This window comes from Balearica regulorum, chromosome 14 (assembly GCF_011004875.1).
Source record: "Balearica regulorum gibbericeps isolate bBalReg1 chromosome 14, bBalReg1.pri, whole genome shotgun sequence".
Classification (NCBI taxonomy): Eukaryota; Metazoa; Chordata; class Aves; order Gruiformes; family Gruidae; genus Balearica; species Balearica regulorum.
In genome coordinates, this window is record NC_046197.1 from 17472358 (window position 1) to 17483547 (window position 11190).

Sequence of the window (11190 nt, forward strand, 5' to 3'; positions counted from 1 at the left end):
ATCAGCTATACAAGCTTGACCTAGATTTTTTTGAGGAGTGTCTAGGTCTGAAAAACATAAGTGCATCAACATTCACAAAAAGCCGCTTTTAAAGGATATGAACACAGCCCTCAAGGAATATGAATAGGTGTCTGTAGAAAGATGTTTGTGGGGTTTACCTGACCTTGTTCAGTAGTATAGCTGTTAGCAGGCTGGATTTTAAATGCTTTTGACATAAACAACTCCCTGCTAATGTACCTAAAGGCAGGAAAAAAAATATTATTTGGATAATGTTAATGCTGAGTCACCTGTTTCCTCTGATTTGTTAAATGTCAAGTTTCTGTAGTTGGGTTTGTATTAATTATTTGTTCTAATCTCCCCTCAGAACCTGACACTGCAAAAGGCCAGAGCTGAAAATATTTTCTTACTGTAATGTCTGATTCATCCATGTACTGTAGTGCAAATATATATCTCTATCTTGTGCGTGCTGTAACTCAGTCTAAATGTCAGAGAGACCTTACATATGTTCTCTGCCCCAGAAGCTTTCCTGCGTGCAGAAGGCAGAGTCATTTCCCCAAAGGTTTCTAATCACTTAAGATCAAGCGTCTTCCTGAATCCTCTTCTACTGAAACAAGATTTACTGCTGAAGAGGACTCGGCTTCTTAGTGCATTTTCTAGCATATTGTAGTAGGTAGAGATGCTCTTCAAAGTTTCCAAAGAAAAATCTCTTAAAATACCTGAATAGGTGGCCTATATTAACTTTCTAGTCTAAACTTTGTGATGACCATTTTCTTGGAAAAATGCTTGATCATCCTTCTTGATTGCGTGGAAATTTTCAAACCTTTGTTAAAAGACTACCTGTAACTATCAGCAAGCAAAACAAGTCTGAGCTATTTGGCCCAGATCCTCCTACCTGAGGACTGAGAAAAAATAGTAAAACTCATACTAGTTCCTTTCAATCCTCGGTAGCAGGGAGATTAAAGACAGAGTCATCCTACTGACTGCAGAGAAAGTCCCCTTTGCCAATGTGTTTATCTGATGACAGCAATGTCAATAACAACAGACGATGGTCATTACTTCGGAATTAAATTCCATTATGATCAGTGGGGACATGTTTTACTGTTAGCTGGAGTGACAAGATTATATACTCATGTTTTCCATTGAACATCTCTCTCCAGCTACTTCTGTTTTTCTTCTGTTTATGCCTCAAGTATTAGAGTTTTCTGCCAACTTCACATTTATAGAAAGAAAAAAATCCTTTTGCCAGCCAAAAACCAGAGCTACTTCCATAACAGCTCTTTAGCTGCTTAACAGAAAATCATTAAAAAGTTTACAAGTGATTTCCACTGTAATTCAGCTTCAGGCTTCAGTGAGGCGCAACCCCAGGCAACGAGAAAGCCAAACGGCAGAAGTGAATGCTGCTCCGTTGGCGAAGACATATTGCCGTAACTGTGACAGAATTAATCTCGGTTGCGTTATGCCAGTTTTTGACTGGGTTTCAGAGGTACGGGGTAATCAGAGGTTATTAATTTCAGCAGAACACAGATGCACATGAGTACAGGGTGTTGGCAGACCCACGCTGCTGTTGATGCTGCTGGTCTCCATATAAACCGCAATGAAAACAGCTGTAGAGCAGCTGTATCTCATCCTTTCTTTTGCCTGATAAATGGTCCTGATACGTGGCCCTGACCATCCAGGAGATTCACAGATACTGAGCGATGGACTTTTCCTCCACCTTCATCAGTGGCAAGAGGTGAATAGTAAGAGAATTAAGGTGTATTGATCTGGGGATACATGATGGTGAATGCAAACAGGATCAATGAGGAAATCGGCTAATAATAGAAGAAATCAGTGACCTAGCCTCTTCTATCGGGGATTCCTGGCAAAATGCAGTGGTACCAGTTAGCTGGCAGATAAACAGTGTTGCAGTTAATCAGGGACGGTCTTTGCTGTTGTGCACATAGCAGTTTCTTCTGCTTTCCATGATTCTTTATATGTTCTGACACATTCATTTATCAGCATAGCACATGCACCAGATTGTTACTGAAAGACAACCTCTTTGATATCCAAGGAAACAGGAAATAGCCTAGTATTTGGAGGACTTATACTCTCTGTTTATCCATTGCTTTGTTGAAATGTTCCTTATTATGAGATCACCGCTGAGAAGCCTACAAAGATACATTGTGTGCAGGAGTCTTGGTCTGGCAAACAGAAATCTGATTCCAGTTAAACCCTACCTGTATGTTTGTCCTTGTCATAGCTAAACTCCTTCCTATTTACTAATTATGCATTTGGGTGGTGGTGTTTGTTTTTTTTTTTCTCTTCCCTTCCCAAGGAGGATGCAGATGTGGAGTGGAAGTTTGCACGTGCCAAGCTCTGGCTATCGTACTTTGACGAAGGAAGGACTTTACCTGCTCCTTTTAATCTAGTGCCAAGCCCTAAATCATTTTATTATCTCATACTGAGAATAAAAATGTGCCTCATAAAACTCTGCAAATCTAAGGCCAAAAACTGTGAAAATGATCTTGAGATGGGGATGCTGAATTCCAAACAACGGGTATGTTGTATGTTCACTTTTCACCTTCTTTGTAGAAAGAATTCGTGCCAGGGACCTTCTGGAGGGGGTTGCATGGCACACAGGTAGATCAGGGACAGCACAGCCTCATCACTGAGTATTAATTGTATTACATCACACCTAGAGGGTCCTCCCAGACTTGTGGCCTCATTCTACTAGACACTGTCAGGACACAGGGAAAAGAGCAATTTTTATAAAGACAGGCACTTTTATAAGGGAGTTTCCCAAGGCCAAATAAGCAAGGGCAAAGACCAAGGGCAGAAGCAGAGGCACAAACAGGATCCCAGCTTCTCTGGTTCCTCACCTACCCAGCAGGTCTTCATGCCTCTTCAAAACATCCACCTTTGTTTAAGTGATTTCCAAATTAATTTTACTGTCATTACAACATTTTATGCCATTCCAGGGTTGGGAACAAGTTTCCAAGCAGGGCTTAACAACACTTCCTAAATGCCTAAAGCTATAATTAACAACCTCTCTACTTACATCTGCCTAGTGATGTGCAGCCACTAATGGGTAGATCCTGCCTCAGCCACCACACCTTGGGTCATTTGAAATAGAAAGTTGCTTTGAAAATACTGGCTAATTATTTGCTGCAACGCTGTGTAGCACATAAATTTATAACAAACACAATCCCACTCACAGGGCAAGTCACCTGCTTTAGATTGGAGAAGAAAATGCCCAAACCATTCACAGGAACTCAGGTACAGCTGCTTGGATGCTGTCATTAAATTCCGTGGATTCAGGGATGCAAGGAGGCAGCATTACTTCAAAGTGTCCTTAAAACTTTCTTTAATTTTCTCATCTCAAGCTGGGTTTGAAACAAGAGAACAACACTGGGAACCCATTGCTGGGGGGAAGGAAAAGCCCTTTGAAATGCGCTGTCTATTATTTCTTACAGTCACTGCAGGTGAGAGGCTGATGTGGCTCCTCGGCAGGCTTGGCCAGCCTTTCTAGGGCAGCTGAGACGTGAGCAGCCTACCCTCAGTTTTAAGCTTGCAGAAGGGAAGAAGTGTACTAAGAGACACTGAGGAGAAGGAAACGAAAGTTGGAGGAGGCTTTGCAGAGTTTGCCTTTGTAACGTGCAGCCTGCTTTTGGGCTTTGTCTGGATCTCTTGGCTCTCCTTGAAGGAGCAAGCAGCTGAGCAATACAACATCTCATGGTGAGCCATCCGGCTCCAGGCAAAGCCCACGGCCTTGGAGGAAATCATACACCATGAATTTAAGAGCTGCTTAGGTCTGATCTTCATTCAGTCTCTGCCAGAGCCTAAATTGGAGGGAGAAGTATATCCATGGGGTCTCCTCCATGCTATCAATTAATTTACCCAACATAGCGAGCATTGCCAAGATAGACAAACATTTGGGGGCGTTGTACTCTACAAATGCATTTAATACTATTATTGATTACTGAAAGACTCACTAGAACAGTGGAGTCTTGAAATGAAAGAAATGCTTGTCCTTTAACTATCTCAAATAATGATTAAAACAGGTAATATTTTTAAAACATTATTTGAACCTAACCACATGAAACTTGCTTTGTTTGAAATTTGCTTTCTGCTTTAAAGCATAACCAAAGTAACCTGCTTCCCCAGGCCACATGAGTTAAAATGTCTTGCTTACCCTTTTTCATGGAACTTTGGCAAAATTCATAGTTTCCATGGCTTTGACATAAGCAATTAAGACTATCAGTTGTTTCTTGCTTGCCTGTTGATTTTGTTCACAGATCATCTTCCAAACAGTCTCTTTAAGACCATGGCACACTTGATGAGTGAGAACTAAAAAAAAAAAAAAATTACATGATTACTTCAAACTTTTACTCCAATCATCATCATCATTCTGATTTAAAAAAAAAAAAAAATTTAAAAAAATCACGTATTTCTCAGGATCTGTGGCCCAGTCAGGGCGAAAAACCCTTACCTGAGAGCCTCCCCTATACATACACTTGCATACAGGTGCAGAGGTCTATGATATGTATTGGCTCCTCTGGATCGATGATATAAATTAATTTCTTTGAATAAATGATTTCGTCATTAGAACTTGGAGCAAAATGTTCAGAGGTAGAAAACAGAGTCAAAGAAATATCTTACAAATAGTGTATGTAGTCTTCAGAAAAGTCTCCTTCAAAGCTTCTAGAATACAAAATTAGTAGCCAGGATGTCCGCTGATAAAAAGTACTGCTCTATCTAAATAAGAAAAACGCATATTTTTGTTGAGCTAAAAAAGTAGCAAATGGTACTACTGTTTTAGAAGGACTGATGAAAACCAATTCTGTTTCAGAATTTGCTTATTACTTATTGCATTGATTTGTTCTTTTTAAACAAGTGTTTATTTTTCTTCTTAAGTTGTGTTCAAAATTGATAATCACCAATCTAAGATTAACATACTTTGTGCCTCTTAACACCTTCTTCTCGAAAACTTGTATGAGAATACCATTTTTGTCTAGACAATTTAGAATCTAACTTTTTTCAGTAATTTGTGGTGTTTGACCCTTTTCAGTCTTTCAAAAGTTTATTTTTTTAGACCTGGCTTTTATTCTACTATTTCTTACTGTTTTTATAAAGCTTTGTTTAGTTTGGGGCTATCATTGATTTAATTGTATTGTGATGTTTTATACTTTCAGAAAGTTCGTTTTCACTCTAGCACTCGAAATGCAGAAAATTTTTCTGGGAAGAATGCTTATAACAAGCCCACAAGATATCAGGTAATCACAGCGTGAAAGCAGGAGCCAGGGAAGAGATCTGTCAGTGAGCAGCTCTTACCTGCAAGAGTCATGTCTGCTTTCGTCCAGTCGATGCCATCCTGTGATGTGCCAGGCTGTGGCTTAGCACGGACGCGGGACTGGGCTGGGGCACCGCGGAGACAAACGCAGCCTATCACCCATGGAAATACACATGGTGTTAACGTTTGCCATGCTAATTAATTCCACTCCAGGATATTTAATTTAATACAAGAAATATCATTCAAGCTTTAATCCTCCAGTCTTGCATTGACAGCGTTTCATTTGTCATGACACAGCATCACCTCTCCAGCCTTCGCATTAACATTTGCATGTGCTTTCTCTGGCAGTGACTTGTCCTACCAAGCTAAATCTGCAATGTGGTACCGTTCAAAAATACATGTGGCTGCAGTGGTGGCACGGGGTACCCCAGCCATCGCAGGAACTAACGCAACTGTCTGTCTCAGCTGGAGCGTTCGTGCCAGCGGATGTATTATTTCTCGTGCAAACATGTGTGGGACGGTAACGCAATACGCAAAATGTGCCCCACAGTATTTTTTCCTTATTTTTTAACATAAAATGAAAAGGAATCTGATGGCAAGTGATATGTCTGGAGGAACCGACATTAAAGAAAGTTGAGGAAAGTAATAGTTAAATTGGATAAAATGCACAATGGCAATTCTAGAATTGGTCTGTCTTGTGTTGGCACAACATCCAGCACAATGGGCTCCTAGGCTGTACAGCAGACCAGTAATAAATTTTTACTGGTTTTAAAACTTTTCCAAGCTTTTGTGCCAGGATAGAAGGTGTGTCTAAAAAAATCTAAATCAGAAATGGGATACATACATTCTGGCATCTGGACTTAGTTGGCTTGATACTATCAAAGGCGAAGGGAAGAGATGATTGTGTCCTGCTCAAAATGGCATTTCAGCCTTTCTGACATTTTTCCCGTCCATTCAAACCCACAGGTAATGGGAAAATGCGTCAGTCTCTGCTGGACTCATTCTCTTCTTGTAGCTATTCTTTTTAAATGAGACCACCTAATGTTTGTGGTAAAGTAGACCCTTATTTCCAAGGTTGAAAAAGCCAAAAAGACAGCTGTGAAAAATAGATAGAAAAAGATAACTACCTGTTATTTTACTTTAATAATGCTCTTACTAGGCTTGTCTTCAAATGATCTTAGAAAGTTTCAGTTGCTGCAGGAAGAAATTGCCTGAATAATAAACGTAGAGTATAATAGTCTTGATTACCTAAATATAAAGAAGAACAAACAGTTTGATAATCTGACCAGCAACTTTTCTTCTACAACTGGGAAAACCTTTGAAGCAGTAGCTTCTTGCTGAATTGTTTTCTTCAGTGGTATTTATCAAGTGACGTATCTGCAGTCTGTGTGCTTGGTTTGTATGCACATGCATACAGCGCTCTCGAGGGATAACAAAAACATGCAGAACCTAAACATGCAATTTGAAAAGTAGGAAGAATAAGTCAACACACAGCTGCCGTCACCTGGGAATAAACTAGTCCAGGCAAAATGATGCCTTTATCAAACCCTCCTGAGCTGAGACTTTAAGATGGAGCATTGCTAAAACGCTGTGTGAAGCTCACAAGTTTTTTCCCGTTTTCAGCACTGCAATCTGTCATGTTATCGTCAATGTCTTCAGGAAAGGATTTGTCAGGAAAAAAATAAAAGGAAGAGTTGGTACTTTTAAAAGCTCAGAGGCATATTTCTTTACTGTTTGAAGAGATAAAATAGCAAAGAGGTGAGGAATGAGCAAATTCCTTTGCTCGCTTCACTCTCAAGCTCTTCTACCAGAAACTGAGCCCCAAATCTCATGAGTCCTGTTGCAGTGCCTTGGCCACAAATCTGCCCTTTTCTTCTCATTTGCCTCTGTACTATAAGGTATAGAAGGTGTTCAGATAGCTGATGGCAAATGCAGAGCTTGAAGGCTGTGCCAATAAATACATTAAAAATATTGAATTCAGTACAGAGTTATAATTTACAAATGCCTGACCTGTTCCTAGAACCTATTATCTTAAGACCATTTTAAGACCAACACTCAGTAGTTGAGTGTTGCATAGTATAAAAGATCTCTAAGACCTGAAGAATTTCAATGAATGTTTAGAGAATGAGGGAACAGTACTTTATAGAAACCAGATGTATTTGAATTGTTTCAAGTTTAGCATTCATTACCAAGAGGCTGTCTGTAACTTTTGTTCAGCACGTCCCTGCAGTAACCAGGATTATTTTGCTAAGAGGCGATTTCACTGATTACAGCTAAAAACAGCAGTACTGGGGAGAAGGGGAGGAGCAAAGCTTAGAAGCCACAGTGCAATATTGATACAAAAATTAATTACTTTTCCTAATGATATTGGCAGAAATATCTGAGTGACTAAGTAGACTCTTGTTAAAAAGTGGTCACATTTCTAATATTTAGTTTCTGTAGACAAATCTGTATTTGATAGACTAGGCAGCCTTAAGCTTGTGACTTCTATCACACATAGTGGCTAAGATAGGATAGCGTTTGAGTAGTGTCCATCAAAAATACAAGCTGTATGGAAACTCAAGTAGATAGCTGTTATGTTATCATATTTTTCCAGGTAATAAGAACATTCACTGTGTGCTGATTCCTTGTTTTAGTCTAAATTTCCTCTGTCATCTGTTCTGAAAAAATAATTTCTTTTTGGATCCAGGATTTCCCTACTTTCCCCAAACATTACTTCATTTATGTTTTCTCAGGTGACAACCCTACCTCCCTCTGGATTCTACTACCTTGGCCATCTTCAACATACCGTACGTGCGCTGTGCCTCATCTCTGTTGCCTTAATGACTCACCAGTTAGCCAGATGCCTCTGACACAAGGACAGTCTTAGACATCCCATATTCCATGACTGCATGACATACATAAATGACTGGATCCTTCTTTGATGTTCACATGCCTTTTGCACGGCTATAATACATATTTGGCTACTAAGAAAAAAAGAGCAGGTGTACTGATTTCTTCATTCATATTTCACACTCGTTGCAGCGTTTTTCAGTGATGCTCCAAGCAGAGACATGTGATTGCTCTGTGATTAGGTCACCCCATGCTGGGAGAGGCTTTTCCCTTAACAGTGCCATCTGGTCAATGAAGGACATTTGTGTATCTGTTCTTGGATGCTTACTGAGGTGTCTGCAGAGGATGCACCTAAATCACTGTTTCTGATAGAGCAATCCTTTTTATGTTTATCATAGTTGAGAATTTTTTTCCCCCATTGATGATGGGGGAAAATCATCGATGATGATATCTTTTCTGTAGAGAAGAACTAGCAATGACACAGGCCTTCAGCTGTAACCTGATGTGTAACCCAAGACTGCCAAAGTTCCTTTCCTTCTAGTTAAATGTAACTTACGCATTTTTGGAACAGTATCACATTGCAAGCTCGTATCCATAGCCATCTTCTACTATTTCCATATACACTGTTCCTTACTAACAATCATCTCTCATTTTATAAGTCTACATGGCTCTATTTTTTCCCTGTGCTTGTCCCTTAAAATCTGCCATTTCCCTAAGAAACTTCTCTCACTTAAGCCAAGTTCTCCACTTCTGTTCAAACTGTCTTTTCTCTGTCCTTCACTAAATCTATTTTCTCTCCTAAACCCCCAATTTCAAAGCAAACACTCTTTCTATTAACCTTGGGTCAGATGTTTAGTTCATCATCATGAGTGAGTTTGCTAACACCATTAATTAACAACTTATTTCTTCTTGTAAAGTATTTTTCATTGATCTATTCAAGAGCAACATGGATCCCATTTCTTAGCTTGCTATTGGATCATCTGTGTTTTCTTTCTGTCTGTGGGACATACTCTGCATTCATGTGCATCCCACAAAATACCCCAAAGTGCCTCATACATGGGCTCATTTTGGAATGGCTGTCAATCAACTATCATAGTACAAAGTTGATAATATAAAGTAGAAAATAAATGGTAAATCAATAAAAGATTCCCTTTGCATCGTCTGAAGCCAGGTTTTATCCGTAGTGAACACAGCTGTTTGAATTGCTTGTACGAGTCTAGCACTAAGGCAATGTGAATAAGCTCATGTTAAGATAAGTGTTTCTGTTCTCTTTTCAGAAAATAATGAAACGTCTGATTAAGCGGTATGTACTGAAGGCTCAGGTTGACCGAGAAAATGATGAGGTCAATGAAGGTAAGTGGATTTTTATAATTGACACAGATTAGAGCATGTAATGTTATTGCTATTGATATGCCCAATAAGAGGGTTGTGCTTAGATAACATCCTCTGTAAAGAGAGAGCACGCTCACGCTTGCACTAAGGTGAGCAGTGGTGACTCTGAGCCACATTTATGCTCTTGAAATTCTGGGTCCTTAATTTTCCTTAGCAGAACACATATATCATAGGATCTGTCTTTACATAATCCTGCTCTGCCCTATAGTTCTACCGCTCCTTGCTTTAAAATACCCACGATATTGCCAACACCTAACCTTGTCTTGGGGTCTAAGTAAAGCAATTTTTGAGTGTACTACCCATGCCTGTCGCAAGAACTTTTTTTGAACTGGATAAGGATTTGTAAGGCCATAGTATCATGTAGGATTTATATACAGATGGAAAAGAACCTCCTTCTAACACCTCTTAACTGCTACCCTCCTGCAAATGCCCGGTGTAGGTGGAGATCAATATGTGGAGAGAGAGAAAAGACTTGAGAAAAAAAGATGACCTTTTGTACATACTTGCTATTGCTGTCAGTACCACAACTGCAAGTACAGGTTATTTCTCATAAGTCAAATATTAAGTGCAAAAATGCAGGGACATCATATGGACCTGCACACACATTCACGACCAAGGACACTGATATTAATGCTTTCTCAGGTCTTAAAACCATAGAGAATAATTATTTGGTTCAATATTGCTAACAAGAACATTTTTCTCCTTTTAGGAGAGCTGAAAGAAATTAAGCAAGATATTTCTAGTCTCCGCTATGAACTCTTAGAGGAAAAGTCACAAGCTACTGGCGAGCTGGCCAGACTAATACAGCAGCTGAGCGACAAATTTGGGAAGAACTTAAATAAGGACATTTGACGGTGAGCACAGAGAAAGGCAACCAGTTTTCTAAACATTATTCAGTCTCAACCAGCATCTTAGGAGGGCAAAAACCATGCAAAAGATGGGTACCGCACCCTCAACTTTTGCTAACTAACAAGTATTGGTAGGAGCACTTTGCATTACTCCTGTGCTTGGTGAGTTACCAGTTAAATCTTTTATGATATAGAAGTGACTTACTGGTAAAAATATATGCCCTTTGACATCAGAAATATATGCACCATAGGAAAGGCACTTCTGGTTAAGGGCAAAAAATCCAGATCTTCACCCATTTGACTCCAGTGAAGACAATGCAATGTGCTCATTTATACCAACTGGGACTGAGCAGAATTGGGTGAAGTCCGAAGGCAAAATGTGCCAAGCATACTCCTTGAAAAATTTTAAAAGATTCCTATCCTTGGGTGTGTACTCTCCTTTTATGTTTACATGGGCATCTATGAAGACAACTTTGAACAGCACTGTGGTTAAAGAGTTAAGAAGCAAATGAGAAATCATCTGCTGAAATGACCAAGGCAAAGTATGGCAGGTAGAGGTCATCTACCTTTTGGAAAAAATGGACCAACCTTGTTGGGTAAAGCATCCTTTCACCCCTCTGCTGATAAAGTGATTCCCAGCCAAAAACTCCTCTCCGCCTTTTCCAGCTATATTAGCTAGTCCACTAACGGCTATGGTCTCTTTGTTACACATCTAGCCTCTCTTTGATCCTTAGATGATCCCAGCTTCAACAAGTGTACTGAAATATTCATAATGATGTGAAACGCACTTCCCAGGAATACCCAGAAATAACATATATTGTGTTAATGTGTTCAGTTCAAGGAACACCA

The 11190-nt window shown here is 39.6% G+C and overlaps 1 protein-coding gene across 3 annotated transcripts in view; it reads left to right on the top strand.

Annotated features, from left to right (window-relative positions):
* Positions 1-10695, top strand: part of TRPC7 (transient receptor potential cation channel subfamily C member 7) — a 70514-nt gene extending 59819 nt beyond the window's left edge. The window contains exons 8-11 of one of the 3 annotated variants that reach the window (XM_075766558.1): positions 2315-2536; positions 5172-5252; positions 9379-9454; positions 10203-10695. In XM_075766558.1, the coding sequence (XP_075622673.1) occupies positions 2315-2536; positions 5172-5252; positions 9379-9454; positions 10203-10345 (522 nt within the window). In that variant the 3' untranslated portion in view covers positions 10346-10695. Of the gene's footprint in view, positions 1-2314; positions 2544-5171; positions 5253-9378; positions 9455-10202 lie in introns of all 3 variants that reach the window. The other 2 variants (XM_075766560.1, XM_075766561.1) reach the window with 2 other exon arrangements.
* Positions 10696-11190: the final 495 nt, after the last annotated feature.